The sequence below is a fragment of the Astatotilapia calliptera genome, chromosome 16 (assembly GCF_964374335.1).
Source record: "Astatotilapia calliptera chromosome 16, fAstCal68.1, whole genome shotgun sequence".
In the NCBI taxonomy this organism is placed as follows: domain Eukaryota; kingdom Metazoa; phylum Chordata; class Actinopteri; order Cichliformes; family Cichlidae; genus Astatotilapia; species Astatotilapia calliptera.
In genome coordinates this window covers 10,324,414-10,345,507 of record NC_137437.1, presented here as the reverse complement: position 1 = coordinate 10,345,507, position 21,094 = coordinate 10,324,414, and the positions used below count along the sequence as shown (strand labels likewise).

The 21,094-nt window shown below is 41.3% G+C and overlaps 1 protein-coding gene across 6 annotated transcripts in view; it reads right to left on the bottom strand.

The window, feature by feature from the left end:
* The window catches only part of dgkh (diacylglycerol kinase, eta), a 79,065-nt gene that overhangs the window by 12,932 nt on the left and 45,039 nt on the right, over positions 1-21,094 (bottom strand). For all 6 annotated transcript variants that reach the window (XR_013902493.1, XM_080291097.1, XM_080291096.1 and 3 more), the window contains exons 7-22: positions 15,700-15,806; positions 15,349-15,474; positions 14,121-14,223; positions 11,067-11,229; positions 10,822-10,930; positions 10,260-10,481; positions 9,903-9,994; positions 9,151-9,250; positions 8,688-8,997; positions 8,424-8,549; positions 6,646-6,780; positions 6,409-6,526; positions 6,130-6,240; positions 5,386-5,482; positions 4,358-4,465; positions 90-203 (exon numbers count right to left, since the gene is read on the bottom strand). Coding sequence is in view for 5 of the 6 variants with exons in the window: in XM_080291097.1 (XP_080147223.1) it covers positions 90-203; positions 4,358-4,465; positions 5,386-5,482; positions 6,130-6,240; positions 6,409-6,526; positions 6,646-6,780; positions 8,424-8,549; positions 8,688-8,997; positions 9,151-9,250; positions 9,903-9,994; positions 10,260-10,481; positions 10,822-10,930; positions 11,067-11,229; positions 14,121-14,223; positions 15,349-15,474; positions 15,700-15,806 (2,141 nt within the window). In the remaining variant the exon portion in view is untranslated. The remainder of the gene's footprint in view (positions 1-89; positions 204-4,357; positions 4,466-5,385; positions 5,483-6,129; positions 6,241-6,408; positions 6,527-6,645; positions 6,781-8,423; positions 8,550-8,687; positions 8,998-9,150; positions 9,251-9,902; positions 9,995-10,259; positions 10,482-10,821; positions 10,931-11,066; positions 11,230-14,120; positions 14,224-15,348; positions 15,475-15,699; positions 15,807-21,094) is intronic.

The following is a 21,094-nucleotide window of genomic DNA, read 5'->3' as shown; positions in this document are numbered from 1 at the left end:
ATTGAGGAAGACGCTTGGATTAGAATCACACAGTGTACAGACACAGAGACACAATTTGTACTTCATACGGTTTTAACGCATCTGCTCACCTGTGCTATGCGGTGGTGTTGCAATTTGATGACTCTGGACACAGCCATTTGCATGCTCCCAAAAACAGCAACCACTTCCAGGATCTTGTCATCGAAAGATGGAGCACAGAATATCTGCATAAAAACATTTTGGCAATAATGAAATCTATGTCAATGTAATGTAGCTGGAAGGATCCTAAAAGGATACAGTTGCCGCTATTTCAAATTTATGTAAATATTCCACATAAACATAAATAAAAGAAAAGCTAACATATTCAAAAATTTGTTTTCAGCAGCCCTTTAAAACAAACTACAGACTCAGCCAACCTGAGGAGGTTTATGAGCTACATCGAGGATGTGGTTTTAAAATAAGGGACAGTTAAAGACCCAGTATCAGGGGCCTGGTCAGTTTGTCTGTGACCCAGCATCTCGAGTTTATTTAGTACTGTTGATTTCCTATGTTAGATTTGTGCGTTTTTCTTAGTTTAGGGTGTAGTTGAGTTATTTTGTATTTTTGATTACTAATGAGATAATGTTCAGGTCTGGTATTATTATTAGTTAGGGTTTAGTTAACATTCCATGTCCCAATTGCCAGTCTTGGTAGCCGGGGATCAATCCACCAGGACCTCCGCCCGGCTCACATTGCACCCGACCCCTACGGTGCCACCTGCGGGTGGTGGGCCTGCAGGAAGATGGGCCCATGTCCCTTTTTCGGGCTGTGCCTGGCCGGGCCCCATGGACTAAGACCCGGCCGCCAGACGCTCGCACTTGGGCACCCTCGCTGGGCCTGGCTCCAGGGCGGGGCCCCGGTAACCCTATCCCAGGCAGGGTAAACTGTTCCCTAGATGGTCTTTTCATAGGGGTTTTCTGAATCGCTCTTTGTCTGGTCCCTCACCCAGGACCAATTTGCCATGGGAGACCCGACCAGGGGGCAAAAGCCCCCAGACAACATTCGGGAGGGGCTCAGAGTAGAGCCGCTGCTCCTCCACATCGAAAGGAGCCAGTTGAGGTGGTTCGTGCATCCGACAAGGATGCCTCCTGGGCAAGGTTTTCCGGGCATGTCCCACTGGGAGGATGCCCCGGGGCAGACCCAGGACACGCTGGAGAGTTTATATCTCTTGGCTGGCCTGGGAACGCCTTGGTGTTCCCCTGGATAAGCTGGAGGAGGTGGCTGGGGAGAGGGAGGTCTGGGCTTCTCTGCTTGGGCTGCTGACCCCACGACCTGGCCCCGGATAAGCGGAAGAAAATGGATGGATGGATGGTTTAGTTGAGTTCCAGTCTAGTTTATGGTTCTTCTATGTCTCCTGATTTATGAGTCTTTTCCTGTCCTCTGTCATGTGTAAATGTCTGTGTGCTTACGTTGTCAAGCTTGTGTTGTCTTGTGTCTGTGAAGGTTCTCAGTCATCCAGGTCATCGTAGTCAAAGGAGCTTGCAAAGAAAAGCGTCTGGACTTCTTTAAGTTGCTTGAAGACGTTTCACCTCTCATCCGAGAAGCTTCTTCAGTTCTAAGGTCAAATGGTGGAGAGTCCCAGATATAAACCTAGTGGGAGTTTCCCCCCACAGAGGGACAAAAGGACCCCCTGATGATCCTCTAATCGCCTGAGCCAAGGTGTGAAACTGGGTGTGGGTCCCAATCAGCCAGGGTTTCGGGTGTGTTCATTGTGAAACTTGGCCCCACCTTATCATGCGAATTCCTGAGGTCAGATGGCCCAGGATGTGAGTGGGCATTAAGGCGTCTGGGAAGGGATCTCAAAACTGGATTATAGATGGCAGAGAGTTGGTGTCGTAAACCCCCGCCTCTGTTCAAAGATGGTCGCTCACAGTGGACATAGATGGCTTCTTTCACTCCTCTTTCAAACCATCTGTCCTCTCTGTGCAAAATGTGAACATTGGCATCCTCGAAAGAGTGTCCTTTATCCTTAAGATGCAGATGGACTGCTGAGTCTTGTTCTGTGGAGGTGGCTCTTCTGTGTTGTGCCATGCGCTTGTGAAGTGGCTGTTTGGTCTCTCCAATGTAGAGGTCTGAGCATTCCTCACTGCACTGTACAGCATATACCACATTGTTAAGTCTGTGTTTTGGCGTTTTGTCTTTCGGGTGAACCAGTTTCTGTCTGAGCGTGTTGCTGGGTCTGAAATACATTGACATCCCGGTGTATTTCAGACCCAGCAACACGCTTTGACTGTGTTGTCTTGTCTACATTCTATTATGTGTCTTGTGTTCCCTGTGGCGTCAGGTTCATTTGTGTCAGCTGTGTTTTCCCAGGTGTTTCCACTTCTCTCATCACCCTTCTGTGTATTTAAGTCCTCTGACTTCTTCTGTTCTTTGTTGGGTTGTCTGTTGTTTCCATGTCAGGTAATATCAGGTCAGCGTTTTCTTTCGATTGCTCAGGTTTTTTTCATGTTCATCTTCATGTTTTGCATGTACGTGTTCAGTTTCTTGTTTTAGTTATCGTAGTAATTTAGTTGCTCCAAGTTGACGCTCCACAAACACACCAGCCATCCCAACATTGAGCTGGATTGTTGAAATATAGATTTAGTTGTATTTTACCGTTTCCTTAAAATGAGAAAATGAAGTAGATTTCCAAAATTGCCCTATGAAACCTCTAAATCTATTCACAGTGTTTACAAAATGAAGCAACCCAACCTGTAAAGGAGGTCCACAGAGCCATGTGCAAAAGGCAGCATACTGCCATAGGGGCCCATTTTCAGACACTATCACACCCATGCTCCTGTGGAACACCGTGTTAGCTGCACATTCAATTTATAGGCTGAAAGATTATTATAAAAGTATTTTCAATCATGTTAGCACTGCTGACAACTGTTATGCTGATGAAAGAAGTAATTCATTTAGTCGGTTAAGCGTCTGTGTAGGTTTGAAAAGGGCCAAAGAAAGAGGCTTCTTTTCTGAAACTCACTGACAATGAATTCATGTTCTAGCTTGCAGACTTGAACATGAATTCAGCGTCAGACTTTTTTTTTATTACAGTGAGAGATTGTGCGGACTTGTGAAGAGAATAATACACGCACAACTTCTTAAAATAACAAAATAACTTTATTCCTTAAAATAGAAACCTCTGACGAGTTTCAGAAACTCAACTAGACAGACTGATTAAGTGAACATGACTGCTGTCAGCAGTGCTAACATAACTAGACAAAGAGATCCCAAGCCTAATGATCATTAGTAGGATATAAGGTAACATAATGCGACACAGCAGTGAGGGGTGCTGAAACAGGCCTCTGTAGATCTAACGTAGAAATCTAATTGTTTTGACAACATTTTTGATCCATCACTTATATATAACATAAAATAATAGACTTAATTTCCAAGGGACCCCAAGATTTTGAGGAGTAGATCATATGTGTATGTTGTAAAAAAATTAATAAATAAATTAAAAAAAAAGAAAAATTGTCAAATTTATTCCTGAATTTTCTTTTACACATATTTGTACTTCTAAAACAAACAAACAAACAAACAAACAAACAAACAAAAACTTAGAAACTGCTGAAAAGCGATCAGGTGACCCTCTCAGTTGTCTTGTGGGGCACCAGCCACTAGATGGACACAGCCAGTGGGAGGGCACTGATCTGTGTGTTAGCAGGATCGGTCATTTTATCATTAGCTTTTACAATTACTAAGATGTATATTATCTTCTCTCTCTCTCTCTCTCCATATATATGTATATGTATAAAAAACTATATTTACTCCCACGTGTCAAAATGAATGATTTATTCCAAACAAAGGCAAAACTCTGATGATAATCTGTGCCTGTGTTTGTGCAGTCGTGTATATACTGTCTCTGTTTCTGCTTCCTCCTCTCCAGCAAAAACAGTTACATAACACCCCATGCACATTGCTGTATATATGTGTGTGTGTGTGTGTGTGTGTGTGTGTGTGTGTGTGTGCCCCCCCACACACACCCCTGAGTGAGCCCTCTGCAGTGTGTGCAAACTGACACTCTAATCCCTCAGCCAGTGTGCTCTGAGCCTTAAACATACAAGCAGAGACGTCTCTCTAGCCATCCTTCCCCCTGCACATCCAGGCTATTGGGGTCATGTCAAACAGGCGTCCACACTGTCATTCTTTAGGTAATATCAGAGAAGACAAAAAGAAGACAAAAAGAAAAAGAAGACAAAAAGAAAAAAGCTCCAAGCAGAGCGGAAAACACACCTGTTTTCATCCCTCAAAGATGATCTGAGTTTCCTACCAGGGCCATGCCAAGTAGGATGGAACATCACACAGAGAGCAGTTTTATTACAGTGAACAGCTTGAGAACAGTAAATGTACTTACATCATCCTCCTTGGTGCCGCCCCAGAAGTTGGTTCCGCCTGCGTAGCTAGGAATGTTCAACACTGCTATGCCTTGAAGGCTGGGCAGTGGGATGTACTGTCCATCACACTGGGAAAGACCCAAATAACAAAGTTAAGTTGGACCAGTAAAGCAAAAGAAAAGAGAACATGGTGAAAAAAAAAAAAAAAAAAAAGGACTGGTTCTTATATAGCGCTTTTCTACTCTTTCTGAGCACTCAAAGCGCTGTACACAACTTGTACATTCACCCAAGCACATTTTTCTAAGTGCTTACTAAGTAACATTCACACTCCAATGGATGCATCGGAGAGCAATTTGGGGTTAGTATCTTGCCCAAGGATGTTTGGCATGCAGACTGGGGAAGCCAGGGATCGAACCACGAACCTTCCAATCAATAGATGACCCGCTCTACCACCTGAGCTACAGCCACATATACTCTGTGTCTAAATTAAGGCTGTTTGCTGGTTCTATAAACATTTAACCACATTTTTGCTTCTGCCTTTACTGAGCTTTCAGAACTATTTCATTGAAAAACTGACACAAAAAAACTGGTGTTTTTTTTATTACACGTTATCAGTTTTCTGGCTGTGTAAATAAGCAATCTCACAGAACAGGGTGGTTTTTACTCTTACCAGACCAACATCGTCACTGCCTAAGAAACCTGGAGTTCGTTCAAATATACACATAATCATGGAATTTTTTTAAGGGCATATTATTAAGGACAGTTATTCTCTAAATGTTTTTACATAATAACAAACAATAGAATTTTTTTTAATATTAAAACTTTTTTTATTAACTTTAAATATAATAAAAATCTTTGTGAGTAAAAGGAGAGGTGAACTCTAATTTTTGTCACGTGTTCCTTATTCTGTCATGCGTAATTTAAGTGATTATAAAGATTTAAGCGCTGGTGAAATGCGAGTGTGTAACATGCAGTGTTTTCAATTAAAAATTTTCTCGTTTCTTTTTTAATCCAAAGCCTTAAATGCCTGATTTTCTCCATGTCTCACCTCCAGCTGGACCTTCTGCTCCAGGTTCTTGTAGGTTCTTTGCAGCAGCTCCTTAGTGCCCAGAACACCGTACCACATCATATTCTTGGTACGACTCCTGTGTGGGGAAGGTGCAGAGGCGGTGTGCAGGAAAAAGACTGTTGTGTCACTTCAACTTTAAAACACACAAATACGTGGACAACACATCACCTGCAACACAATCACTGAAATGGAGGGAATGTGCCTGGAAAAGTCAGACTCTGTATTTTGTAATGCCCCAAATTACAAGCAAACAAATAAATGTACAACAGCCTTGCAGAAGATTAAGTGATCACATTTTCACAATTTTTTTTTTAGACACGTGGGAAAATAAAACCTTCTGGGATGTCATCTTGGCAGCTCTTGGTGACATATTTACTTGTCTTTATTCAAGGACCAACACCTGTTTAAGGTTATCCTGTTAGCAGCACACACAAAAAAAGATAACTTAAAACTGGCTAAGGACTGCAACACTCAGTTCTAGACAGTTGGTGATTGTGTTTGACGAGGTCCTGAAAATAGAAAAACTCACATACAGACTGAAAAAATGAGAATACTTGACTGGTAAGTAACTTCAGTTATCAAAAGAGGCAGATTTGCTCCAACGCTGCCAGCTTAGGACTGTTCAAAAGTTCATGTGCTTGTTTATGTATAAACAAAGCAAATAAAATGAAATTATAAAAAAACCCACACAAATATGCTGTGTTCATTGGAAATGAGACTCACCTGCATTTCTCTGGATGCTCCTCTCGCTTGTTGTTAAACTCCAGCGAGATCTTTGCATCCAAGCCAATGCCAAAGTAGTTGTTCATAACACACTTCTCCATATAGCCCTCTCTGGATGAACAAGCAATCAACACAAACGCACACACAAAAAAGGTAGTTAGATTGCACACAAATACATGAAGTGAGAGAAAGACAAAGCAACAGTGTAGAATGTGACCAACAAACAACATCACAGTGACAAAGATGGAAGAAGGCATTAGAAAAAGACATGGCTCTTACAGAGAGTCCAGGTCAGGGTCGATGAATGATGTGGCCCCGAAAGGGTCGATGTTAGCCAGCAGCATCTTGCTAATGATAGAGCTGCCAGCAATAGAGGCAGCCAGACCTGCTCGCAAACCTGCACATACACACAAACACACATCGTCTGTGTCACACAATACTGAACTGCAATGCCTGACTGATTGTGCCCTTGTTGATCCAATGTGATGAGTTTGGTGCCTGTTTATGTGTGTTTACCTGGGCAGATGATGCGTGTGTTGAGTACAGGGAGATTCTCCTTGCTGGTGGTGAAGGGTGTGATGGTGAAGGAGCTATAGGACTGGGTGCTACGGCTCACTCTCCTCTCCGTTGGAGAACAGGGACTCTTAGCAGCTGGGCCAAGGAGAGAAAAACTTACTTTGAATTTAGGGACAGATATGATGGAAAGTATAAAGCAAAACAAAATGCGCTTCAGCTGTGTCAGAGGGTACTTATTAACACAGAGATGCACATCCATAGACATGCATCATGCATCCACATATGAACAAAAATATGAACATATTAATGCAATTTTAGGAATATAATATTTATACAGTAAGGCTGGGTGCAGGTACAAATAATAACATTTGGGGTCTATGTGTCCAATAGACAGTACTCACAAGGGCCTCATTCACCAAGATGTGGCTAACAATGTTATTACCTTCCTCATACCTTGCTCATAAATTAAGAACATACACAAAATCAACATCAATTCATCAAAGGTATGCAATGGTCATCTTTTTCCTACCTTGCACACGCTACCTGTGATCTGTACAAGGACTGTCTGAACAAGTTGAGGCTTTGGCCAACAAATTTCCAGTTAATATTTTTTCTTCTCTACATCGAATTTAATTTCAGGTAAGAATATACTGATGAATCAAAACGCATTGCTTGTGAGTGAGTCCCACTGTCTAACAACATGATTACTTTTGCATACAGTAAAATTACACACGTTTACTTTGAAAGACTGGTTGCTCGGGGTTTATTCTGGTGTTGCATCCTGGATTTGACATTATTTTTGCTTTCATTGTATGACTTCAAGAGCAATTGGTTAGAAGGCTGACAATTACTGATAGCTATATTTGAACCAGACCATGGGCAGCAATCTCTTCTGCTCTACTTCCTCGGAGTGCTTCCTGGTCAGGAAGGAGAAACAGGACGAAAGACGGAAACAAGGAGAGGACACAAAGCAGAGGGTTTGACTGATTCCTCCTAGTCTTCTAATACTTGGAAAATGTGTGGAAGGAAGGAAGCAGCCCAATGATAAACAGGAAGAACTTCTGCCCCTAAGACAATAACATATCCTGTGGCCCATCCACACACACACACACAAAGAAGCGCAGTGGACATTTCACAGTAACCTGCATGTTGAAACAGCTGGCCTGCCTGTGTACTTTCAACAGGTACACTGATTTATTATTAAAGAAGTTGCCACAGTCTGAAGATTAGAACCTAAGCAGCTCAGCCTGGTGTAAGAGGTGGAATATCACAGGAGGAAAAGTTGCTCCAAGCACTTTTAGCACTAATCCCGGAGTTTATTTATGACAGGAAACTTGATTTGCGTCAGCAGGCTTTTTTTCCCCCATTAGCTATGTCTCTGGTCCACTGTGGTGCAATGACTGCAATACCCACCAGGTGGCAACATTAAAATCATGTGTACAAAAATCTATGCCTTTAAGGCATCTTTGTTGTTCTTAAACTTGCCTAAATTATAGAGATAGCTGTGTTTCCTTCTCTCAGTAGAGAAAAGAGTGAGGAAACATGTTTTTACACCGACCACTGCTGACTTATTTTCTTAATTCAGCCCAAAAATAATATGTGTCAGCTACAAGAACAATGCAAGCTGGAAGACTTGCACAGTGGACATGCAAAGCTGGGCAGGTTAAGTTCTCTGGAACTAGCCTTTTATGAAATGTAGCGGGCCAAGTAAGTGAATGTTTGGAAGTACCTCGCAAATGTAGAAGGGGAACAGGCCAAAAAGCAGCAGAAACACTTACATGACACTGCTTCCAGTTCCTTAGTGTCCTCATCTTTCTCACTGTCTCTGTTCTCGTCCTCGCTGTCCTTCTCCAGAGGGGATGGAAGCTCTGGGTCCTCCGTATGGGCATTCTGCTCATCAACCACTAAACAGGGCATAAATGGGTTGGCCATAACACAATAAGTTGCATTTAATAACCGCATGTTTTTGTTTCAAAAACATTTTGATAATTCCATTCATCATCACGAGGCAGAATCCTTATCCTGTAGCTCACTACACGTACCTCTCTCTGCCTGTTCTATGACCTGTCGAACCGCTTTCTTCAGACTGTCGGCCCTGAGCATCAACTGCTCCCTGCTTTTGAACAGCTGGTGCGGCGAACCTCCTGCCACTCCTTTCTCCGTCTCCTCCTCCTCCAATTTCTCCTTCAGCTCTGTCAGGCTTTCTTCACTGGCCTCCTCCTCCTCCTCTTCCTCCTCCTCCTGTTCCTCCTCTACAATAGGTGGAGTGGAGAGGGGGAGCGGAGGTAGAGCTTGGCACTCTGTGTTGAGGGTCTGGAGGAGGGAGTCCAGTTTCTCATTGAGGATGGCACACTGGAGGGCACAGAGGAAGAGACACTTAAGGACCAGATGGAGTGCTGCAGCAGCATTCACAGGACAGTGAATTAGCAGAAATTTAATATATATGGAGTTGGCTTTCAGCACAAGCAGATAATGGATGTTTACTGCATTGTTTTTGAGGCTTACTTTGAGAGACATAGAGTCGCACTCCTCAGCATTCTCAGTGCTTTTCTCATACGCCTTCCCCACTTTGGCAACAAAATCCTTCACTGTCTCACACAGAATTCTAAGAAACGGGGAGAAAACACAAGTTCTTCCTGACATAACGTAATCTGAGAAAAGCTAATTATTTACCTCCTTTTGTATCTTTTTACATACTTCATTTACTATTTTCACTATATGGAAATAATTTATTTTTCACAAAAGTAAATTTTTGTTCTCCTCTTTGTTCTTTATTCTAGAATGTGGCACATGGCTGCCCCTCCCTGAGCCTGTTAAAAGGATGTTCTTGCTTCCCACTGTTGCCAACTGCTGCTCATAGCGGTTCTTTCTTACTATAAAAAAAACACCTTGAGAAAACTATTGTTGTAGAGTTGTGCTTTATAAATACATTTTTATTCCAGCCAAAAACAAAAGATTCATTACTTATGTGAAGGGAGGGGTACATTGGTTATTTGTGACTAGGACAAAATCAATACAAGAACAGTTGCTTAAATGTACTTTTGTCAAATGTGTCCCCAAGTGGACTGCTCACATATTTAAAAATGTCAGAATTATTAGTGTGATTGCTGGAGCAGCTGCAATAATGCTGCAGCAATTACAATGCAATATCACCACGACCTGCACATCATGGTTTTTAGCCTGTAGTTGATTACATTGCTGTTTGGGTTGATTTTAGACTTCTTATTCTGGGTAACGGCGGTGTTATAAACACTTACTTGGCAGAGGAGATGACCACAGAGTGCTGCTCAGAGTTGAGGATCTTTGTGAGGTGAGTAGCTACTGAGTCTTCATAGGTTGAAATGTGAAACTGTTGAGAAAACAATGAAACTGTTTATTTCTATTCAGAAAACAACTGTTAAACGCAATCTTATAGGCACTACAGTTAATAAGGTATAAGTGCTAAAATGCTTATTTGCCCATGTTTAAACTGGAGGTAAGGTGAACATGAATTCAAAATGTCAGGTGCTATTCCCTGCAACTACCTCCTCCCCATGTCTGTCTGTCTGGAATCCCCTGCTGGCTTTTATTGGGTCTACTGATGCATGTGAATATCTGTCAACTCCTGTGAGTACCTGGCAGTCGTCAGCTCCCTCAGGCGTGGTAGGGCAGCTGTGTTTGGGTGGGATCTTAATCTCGTAGGTCATGATGCTCCAGCGGTCCAACATCTTGGTGCTGGCCCTCTCTAGCTTCTCCAGAATCTGAGGCAGCTGGGTGTCATCGTCACATGACGGGCCCCAGCCAAGCACTCGCGCCAGATCATTGCCGGTGCCCAAGGGCAACACCCCCAGCTGGCACTGAAAGGCAGGCACAGGGTTTATTTGGCATCAGTGTCTGCTATACTCAAAATGAGCTGTTTGTCTGTACATTCCTGCCTGTGAGTGTGGAATGACTTTGTATCTTTATGTGAGCTTGCTCAGAGCAAAGGCAAAAAGCGCAATTGGAACACTGGCCAAAGACAAATTATCGTCTGTGTACTTGTTCTGGAAAGCTGTGCAAAACCTGTTTAAAAAGACTTTCTATCCAATATGTTTATGATAGTTTGTGATTATCATTCATTTTCAGTAGAAGAGAAACAAATCCTAATAGTGTTTTCATTGTCATTGTTAAAATAACGCTTATGTTACTGTGCACTACTTGTTTGTGTAGATTGAGTTTGTCGATCTCTGAGAGGACCCATCCCACGCTGCCATCACCTCCGCACACCAAGATTCGGAAGTTGTCAAACTTCTGAAACAGGCGCAAACTGGAAAAAACACAACAAAGCCACTCATGTACTTATTCTGCAGGATCAGCTTTCAACTAAAGCCTAATAACAAAACTGGTGCACTTTGATATTTATGGATATTTACAGCAGATTTGTTTGCAAGTGTTTTCCTCACCCAAGGTGTGGCCCACCGTTGACCAGGTCAAAGACTTGAGCTGGGTTCAGAAGCTGCTTGAAGCGCCGTAGGAACTTCACTCCCTGGTTGTCGCCACTTTTGGAGTTGACAAAGACCAGGAGGGGACTGGCACATGACGGGGGACAGGTGGCCTTCCAGAAGCCTGAAGAGTCATGGCAGCAGTAAGAACAACAAAAGTCAACATGGCTCTGTTTCATCAGACTGAAATTTACATGGAAAAAGAACATAAATTACTGTTTTATTGCTGTTTGAATTGAAATTTTTTTGTGTATAGAGTGTCCAAAGTGGAGAAGGAGTCACATAGCAGATCTGCCTAATCAATCTTTTTTGCTCAGTTCTATGCCAGGTCTATAAACGGGATTTCCTCTAATGGCCACTTGAGTTTATTGCCCACTTTTAAATGCACAACTTTCCAGCACTAAAAAAACACATCTTCACAACCTGGTAAGAAAAACATTTTTGGTGTCTATGGTTAGCTTCAACCTCGATATCAACTCTATACTGAATTTCCCGGAGGAACCCACCTGAGGGATTAATAAAGTTGTATCTAATCTAATCTAATATTATTATAAAAGTAATATATCACCTGTTCGATTTTTGTAAGCACTTTAAGATTAGGGGTGTTGCTGTGTGTCAACACAAGCTGACTGGTGTCTGTTCCACTAACTGAGGTCATTGTAGTGGAGCGCTTGATTTTTTTGCAGTTGACACCTTTTTGAGCAATATAATGTTACTGTCTTACTGATAATAGGCCCTACTGTGTGACGTAGCCCATCTAAGAAGCCTATGCTTCCATTTTGGTGCGCAACATGCTGTGGTTTCTCTGTATTATTGTAGGGTGTTTATCTTATAATATTTAGTGCCTTGAGGTAACTATTGTTTTTAATGCCATATAAATAAAACTGAATTGAATTGAATGATCATCTTATATCTGCAATAAATGTTCTGTATGCATTCTCTATGTGTTACACATCCTAAAACTTTATCCATCAAGCTTTTTTGTTTTGTTTTTTTAACATTTTCATCTAATTCAAATTGGATTGGATTGAAGAAAAAAAAATATCAGGTAAAACCTTTGATTTGTGCTACTAGAATGTTTAAATAAAACTGTCTTAACTTGATGCTTTAGTGTTTTAAATATCTTACCATGTTATGACTTAAACTTGAGCAGCAGTGCTAGATGCAGCAGGAGGTGTGAGCCAGCTCTGTCATCGCTAAACAGCCTCATCAAATTCCTGTGTGTGTGTGTCTGTGTGTGTGTGTGTGTGTGTGTGTGTGTGACACCAAGCATAATAATGCATAGGACGGGCTTAACACATGCCACAAACACGTGTTTTGCTGTGCAGTAGAGGACAAAACACATATACATACTCTGGTCTCGGGGAGGTAATGTAACTACCAGCTGTAATCTGAACACTGCCTCTGTGGTGAAAGCTTTGCGCATATTAAGGCTTCAACCTTAAATATATGGGAATACCATCTCTGGCAGCATGGACACAATCGTCCTTCTTCATATCTTTCTCATTCTCTTTAATCTCTTCCTCTACAATCTTTTGATTTATCGTCCTTTCTGGGTCACTCTCTTTGTGACTGTTTCTGTAAAGGATGAACAGAGGGAGAGCACATGAAAGTGGAGGAGAGAGAAAGGACAAGCAGGGAGTCACGATACTCTGGCACGTGCTACAGTCAGCCCCCCCAGCCAATTACAACCAAACTCCCCCTCTTTTCAGCCAGTGTTCGAGCAGAGGGGATCCTGGCACGTGCCGAGATGACGGCGAGAGAAGGACAGAAAGAGCGCAAGAAAGAGAAAGAGACAGAGAGACAGAGAGAGAGAGAGAGAGCCTAACGAAGCATATATCTCCCCTTTTGTTAGCCCTCTCCCTATCCCACATGTTAATGTGAGTCTGCCTCTCAGGTGCTGATCTTCATCTAAAACGGATTTAAGCACTGGCAAACACACACACACACACACACACACACACACACACACACACACACACACACACACACACACACACACACACACACCTGTATAAAGTCTGTCTTTATGTTGAGATCATAAGTAGAGTCTGAGGGTATTATGAAGCCTCTTGCACAGTTGTATCATTATCAAATTGGGTTTTTATCACATGCACACGTCTTGTGAGAGGATCTATTTTAAGAAACGTGTGTTTCAAACTGTCACATGGGTCTATTTTTAACCACCTCGCTATATGAGAAACAGGCAGTGTCCTGGAACACATTCCTTGTCATGATCCTGTATTAACACTCTATACTGAACTCCATATAAAAAGAAATGGAAGAGGGAATTTATAGCAACAGTTTGTCATTTTTGTCTATTCTATGTCTCAGTAATTTAATATGTAAAAGGGAGGCACTCTTGAGTAAATCAGAATGTGAGACATAAATGTGGATAACTTGTGAATAAAACCTAAACATTTCCTGCTGCATACAGTTTATGTTTTGGGTCTGCTCTTTTTTTAAAAGTGCATCCATGGGTTTTTACAGAATATATGAACTTTGTACATTTGTTGGAGCGATAAAGCACACACACAATAATGAAGAGTTTAGTAGTGATGGTTTGAAAAGAACAGTTTAACAAAAAACAAAATAATTTTACACTGTCATTCATTTAACACCGCCAAAAAATCTAGTCATATAGTCATATATACATGGTTGAACCACTTATGCCGCAGTTTAATAAACTTGCTTTGGGTCTGTTTGGTGCTAAGATCAGAGGGGAAAATAATTTTATCATTTTTTATTTCTTCAGAGAAGAAGGTATTGAGAAAAGGAAAGTGTCAGTGGCTGTGTCCCTGAGTGGATGCTGACTAAACCAAAATGAAACATCCTCCCTGCCACTATCTTTTCATACGATAGAGCAAAAGGTCAAAGTTCAATGAGAAGTCATCAGCTGAACAAATAAGAGCAAAATCTCATGAATTCACCTCTGAAAACTAATGACAGGTGCAACCTCTGACCCTCAGAGTGAGTCAGCACGATTGCACGGCTGATCACGTGTGTGTTGCCTACCATCTGAGTCGATGCTGTTGAGAGCAGTAGGGGGGATGATGGAGACTTTGCATTGACCTAGGGGACACTTGCGTGGATATAAGTCCATGCAGGCTGTGTGCACCTAAAAGAACAACACCAAATACAGGGAATTAAAACTCTAAGCAGATTTTAGATATAAGATTATTGATTTTTCCATAATTTAGTGGGCTGGTTTCAGTCATTATGCAAATGTACTGTTTATAAGATTGGGGAAACCTGCAGTCAGCTAAGACTGAAGAAGTCACTTGGATGAGTGATGAAATGTTTCTCCCATGAAAATGCTACGTCCATATGAACAGAATCCACCTTTGGAGACTCAGGAGGTAGAGCAGGTCATCTGCTGATCAGAAGGTTGGTGGTTCAATTCCTGGCTCCCCCAGTCTTCATGCCAAATATCCTTAGGCAAGATACTAACCCCCACTTGCTCTCTGATGCATCCATCGGCGTTTGAATGCGTATGAATGTATGTTAGTTAGAAAGCACTGACAAAGCATAGACAACAGTACTTGTGTGAATGGGTGTGTATGGGTGAATGCAGGGTATTGTATAGAGCACTTGGAGTACTCCAGGAGAGTAGAAAAGCGCCATATAAGAATCAGTCCATTTACGTAACGCCATGTATACCTTGTGTCATTTTGGCAGCAAAATGGGGAGCAACACTATATCATGGTCATAATGGTAATAATGTTATACTTGATCATGGTAAATATGCAGAATTTGTAAACAAAGGAAAAGAGTTTTGTACTGGAAGCTGGTTTGCAGGCTCTGATAGCATTTGGGTAAAGTCCTTCTGAAGTGTAAAAAGAGGGACTGTATTTCCCAAAATACAATCTTAAAACCATCAGATATTGTTATTAAGGTTTTTATTACCTTTTGTAATTCATCTGTATTGATCAACCAGATATTTATTGTCTGCAATAAAGAAAGCCAGGAGTAACTGACAGCTGCCTCCAGAGGATGACTACAAGTTGAGTTCCCAGATTGTTCCAGCTGGCTCTCCAGATTTCTCAGATTCCAATCATTCACGAGTTTGTGGTGAGTGCCAGGACAAGCCCAAGTGCTGCGATCAGCCCAGCGAAAAAGGAAACCTCCAAACATCTACTGTCCATGCTTGGATCAGAGCCTTGGCACGACAACAGGGAACCTACATAAAATTAACCAGATGGTTTTATTGTTATGTGCGATGTGCATGTGATAGATGCCTTACCATAGCTTTGCACCAGAGGCAGCGCCAATCCTGCAGTCTCAGCACGCTGCCACACGTCTTATCACACACAGCACACTTGGCACTGACAGGCAGGTTGCCTTCCAACCACTGGTGAGGCATTGCAATCTGTAGGTTTCAAACACACACACACACACAAAATTAAAAATGGTTAATAATGTCGGCTTCCGTTCACTTGAACTAGGACAGTTTTCTATATTGACTCCCACATTATATTTTAGAAACTCTTTGCAGAAAACCAGGCTGAGGAAATTCCCAACCAGCTCAAAATCTTATTAAAAAATTACATGAACATTCTGCCTTTCAAAGAAGACTGCTTTTGAACAAACTTACCCCATCCTCATCCTCAATGATATCCTTCCCTATGGAGGCCAGGGTGGTCCATTTACAATTGTTGGTGGCTCTGACAGCACAGCGTTTGTGCGCTTTGAATTTGCACACTGTAAAACACAAATATCACACCTGAGTCTGACAATGGTTTCCACCTTTCAACTGTCATTTTGATGATTATGACAGTTATTTATGAATCAAACAGTGATCCAGATAATCTTCCTCCAAAGACTATAAACCATGTATTTCTAGCCAATTTAAGATCAATTCAGTTTGAATTGAATTGTCATTTTTTTCTAATTTGATAAAATTTAGAACTTTTATTGTCATTGTACACTTGCTTGCACAGTCAAATTAGGTAGCAAGACCACAAAGGTGCGAAAGTAAAGAAAACAATATACAAGAAAAGAAAGAGAAACAATATAAGAATACTATGTACACTATATACACGTTGTTTGGGTTGCAAGAAGCATTGTGGGGGTGTGTACAAGGGCATCATAATAAAATGCAATAAATAATAATAGGGTGGAAGGGCTATGGTTGTTAAGGATAGGGATGGAAATTGCACATCTGCCGAAATATTGCACAGGAACAAAAAAAAATGGCAGCAACATAATATGAATTATTTTTCTTGACTGAAAACACAAATGAAGACCTCAGAAACAGACACACCCAGTGTTTTAATAAATTAGTCCAAATGAGAGGCCTACTGTGTGCGTAAATTCTCAAAAAAGTTCTGAAAACACTGTTCATCGTGAGCCATATTAGCCCAGTTTACAACCTGACATTTGCATTTCAAACTGCAGATTGGGGCAAGGGATTGACCTGGCAACCTTCTGGCTGGTACATGACCTGTTCTACCTCCTGCAGCACCCTATGTGAGACAAAACTATTCAACTCATGAACTTGACTACCTCCATTTGAGAGGTAGTTTGCAACAGAGTCATGCTAGGTGTTGTCTGTCTCCATTGTCTGTGCTAAATTAAGCTAAGAGAGTATTAGAGTGCTATCAATTCGCCTATCAAATACCTAACTATTCAACTGAAATGTCAGACGCTTCTTGATTTAAGAAGTAATGTCGTAGTTAGAGAACAATGGTTTTTAGCAGTGTTACATTGCTAACCTTACTTTCACTATGCGTTTACTGTCTACCAGAAAATCAAGAAAATGAAGGCTGAAAAAAGCAACCAAAACTGGAAGAGGACAGCATTTTTTTCCTAGACTGTTGGAGAGATTGAGTAGTTCTCCCAGGTTAATCAAATGCTGCATGGTTCAGCAATGGGAATGATTGTGGAAGGTCTACCGGGCAAACGAAATGTTGCTCTGGTGTCAAAGGAGGTAAAGAGTGATCGAAACAAAGAAAAAAAAGAAGGAACCTTGAATGGACATTCACTTAACAAAGAGAGATCTGGAGCTTCACAGGGCTTAAGCCTGGTAAGATTTTTGTTACTTGATCAGTGTAAACACAGAGCTACAAGTAGGTGTGGTGATGGAGGGATCTTACATCATTTTTACTAAAGATGATCAGTGCTGACAAAGTCATTGTACAACTTTAACATCCAGTCCATCAAGCTTTAGTCCATATAAATGAGAAGCAGAAGCATGGACTTGAATGCGTTTAATGCTGGCTGCTTTGAACAGGAATGAAGAGTGAAGTGTAAATACAACATAAATGTCTCTTAAGAAACAGTACAGTGGCACAGACAGACGGAGACTGCTCTCGACTTTTTCTCCTGTAAAGATGAGGCACTTAGCAGACTCATGAATAATGTCTGTGATATGGGGAGCTTTGCTTCCAGCTACCCCACCTTGTTGTCCTCTCTCTCTCTAAACACGCAAAACCTCATCATTAGGCATGCCACACAGATACACTACAAACTGAGCCAAAGTCATATCCGGGAGCAAAATCAATGTTTCAATCTCGTCTACCACTAAATGCTGTTAGAGAGCATTAGTAGGACGTTAAGAGAATTCTCAGGACATAATACCACTGCCTGTTAATGGCCAAACACAGAGCCGTCATACAAACCAGACTAGAAGAAAACATTGTCTCAGACTGTGAGTGTCTGTGTGAGGGTGAAATACAGACGGAAAGGCAAACTGCTTTTACGGTTTGTGTGTGTGTTTATGGGTAGGTAGCACAAATCAATCCCCACTGACTGTCCCGTGCAGGAAATCGAAGGGAAATTTAAGCCACGCTGATTGCTGTGAAACTGTTTGGCAGGCTGCCCTCAAAGTTTAATAAAGACTGCATTCTATGATAGCCTCTCTATTTTCTTGTCTCCCACTCTCTCCCATTCTCACATACTGGTTCTCATATTCCCACGGGTGATCCTCCCATTCTCACTGTCGCTGCTGACAATGAAAGTATTTTGAAATAACTCCAATGAATTAGCCATTCTGCAGAACATACAGGAACATGTAGGCATGCTTAGCACACATTTAAATAATGTGTGCCAAACATCACATTTTAAAAAATGCAACGATTTGGTTAAAACAATGCCCTTTTATAGCTAAATGTCTTTGAAATCTTTTTAATCTTCAGTGCTTATCCAGCTATGGTTGTCAGGGTGGAGCGTGTCCCTGCAGATAAGTTCCTTACAGTAAAATTCCCTAGCCAGTCAGCAGGTGCTAACCACTCCAACTCTGTGCTAAAGATGTGTGAACACAGTAACAACTGTTGTAACATGCACACCTGAATGGTACGGCTATGTCAAAGCTAGATAAAGCCCTGTGTTATCACAAAAGTTATGACATAGTTTATTTGTGCAGTAAATTGAATAATTTACCGCAAATTTTCTACTCTTACTGAGGACTCAAAAGACTTTGACACTACATTTGCCACATTTGTCCATTGACAGACATTCATTTTTACAGCTTTGTACCTATCACACACACACTTCCACACATTCACTAAAATTGGACTGTGGACAACTTGGGGTTCAACATCTTATCCAAGGACACCAGAGATCAAACCACTGACTTTCCAGGTTGTAGATCTACCTCCTGAGCCACAGGTGCTTTACAACTGCTTTGTATCACCAAAACATTTACAAATTACAGCAGTATTGTCCAAAACTCTTGAACCACCTCTCATTTCTTTCTATTTTGCTTTCAAGAAGGGAGACCTTAACTGTAGTCTTGAGCAAGACAGCTGGAACAGCTACGACCTTAATTGCATCATTGGAAGGAATTGGATGGATGGGTGGATGTATCTTGGATAATAGCTCTCCAGACTTTCTGAAGGTCTTTCCAAGTGTTTCTTTTAATATTGGCTGCTTTTTCTCTTATTTTCAGTCCACTCATTTTACATGACCATTTTCAGAGGAATGTTGTTTTGATTGTTATGCCACTTAACACTGTCCCATGAATCACTCAAGCATAAAAAAGGCATCTAACACAGTGTATGAGCCAGTGTTGTCTATACATACAATTTAGCGAAGAGCTCTGTTGTCTCACTCTGAGTTATCTAACTCAGAAAGGTGAAGTGAAAGTTATTACTGAGTTGATGACAACACAGTGTTATCCTAAAAAAATATAAAGAAATAAGGTTGTGGATCTACTTCAGTACTTACAATCATTTTGCACGTTAGCAGACAATAAAAAAATATATGAAATCTTTTATTGATATGTTAAAAAGTGGCACTGGCCATTTTAAAAATTAAAATAAACATATAAGCATTTTTATGCCATTACTGTATATCCATATGTAACTTTCACTTTGCTTCATGGTGATTTAGCCCAAAAAACAATGTCCATGAATGTCTGCCTGTAGGTACCTTGTGCCCAATGGAAGGCTTCTCTCAGTGATGTATAATGAAAACCCCATAATCTCAATGCACCTTCCTATTGTTGCTTGTCTATGCGTGGCGCAAAATAAGCCGATTCAAATAACAACCATTAGATACTGCTCTAATGATTTGGTCTTTCTCTCTACGTCTCTCTCTTTTGCCTTCTGCTCTGGAAATGAGAGGATAATGAGCACTGAGTGGCGAGGCTCTCACTGCCTCCACACGTATACAGCAAACCCAGCGCACATGTAGGCACACACACAGGACTGAGTTACACATGCACATGCTCACAGGGGAACATTAGCAAAATTAGAGTGAGAGGATATGCAGATGGTGCTCATTATGGCCTGCTGCCTGTCAATAACACTTTACACCAGCTAAAAGAAAGTACAAAAAAGAAAAAAAAATAGTGTCAGCCCCCCATGTCAAACACCTTCCTCATAACACCCCACTTCTCTGTTCTTTCACACATGAGGTGAGGAGATATGGTGTCATTCGTGATCCTTTAACAGTTTTTTCCCTGTTAAGGGCAATTGGAGGCAAGTGAAATGCTATTTTTTTAAAATGCAGTCTAAGTCAACGCTTATCTAACGCGCAATATGGCATAAAAGCATATGAATACAGGGTGACATGCACTGATATGCTGGCTGTGAGCTTGGTGGGCATCCTGCTCCACAACCCAGTGCATTTCAAAGACTCTTGCTGGCTCAGGTATATCCAATCTGCTGCACTTGGGCAGACACAAGAAAAGGCTTTTCTCACTTCAGTGACTCACCAGTCCTTACGTAAAATAGCAATATAGCCTTCCCAAAGTGCCTATAGACCTGCCAACTCACAGGCTTTGCTTCCAAAGCAAAATCATCTGTTGCAATACTATAGGGTGTCTGATCTTAAAAGAGTGGCTATTTGAAGTAGGAGCCAGGAAAGAGAGTTATGTAAGAAAACACTATGTGTCTAAAAACAAATTCTTCACAAGATAATTCAGCATCATTTCAACCTGCCTCATTCTCATTAAAGAAGACTTAATGTGCCCATTTCCATCTCTATCATGATATGCTTAGACTCTACTAGACTAGCTTTGTGTGCTTCAGAATTCAAACCTATCTTTATTTGTCCTATGCTGAGTCTTGATGCGAGTTGATCCTCTGTGTGAAGCAAGTAGTTTTAGCTTCCTTGCCTGTTCCACATGAGACGACCATATTAGGAGTAACCACTCTCACCGACATGACACAGACACAAGTTAAAAAACATTTTAAAAAAGCAATCTGAAGCCTGAGCTTTAGTTTCACAGGGATTACTTAGTACAGCGGTACCGGTCTGTGAGTTGAGGCTCAGGTGTGAAATGTATAGTTTTCAGGGTTTTTATCGGTTTTCAGCGTTATTTTGTTATCATTTTTATTGTTAACTCGGTTTTCCTGGGTCTTTTCACGTGTGTTATGAATAAATCGTATTTTTTTCGGTACCAGTACTACTTTTATTTTGTTGTATTTATCCGCGACACCTTAAAGGCCGGTCCGTGAAAATATTGTCGGTCCGTGGCGCAAAAAAGGTTGGAGACCGCTGGCTTAGTACATATGCTCACATTATTATTTGATATAGATATAGTG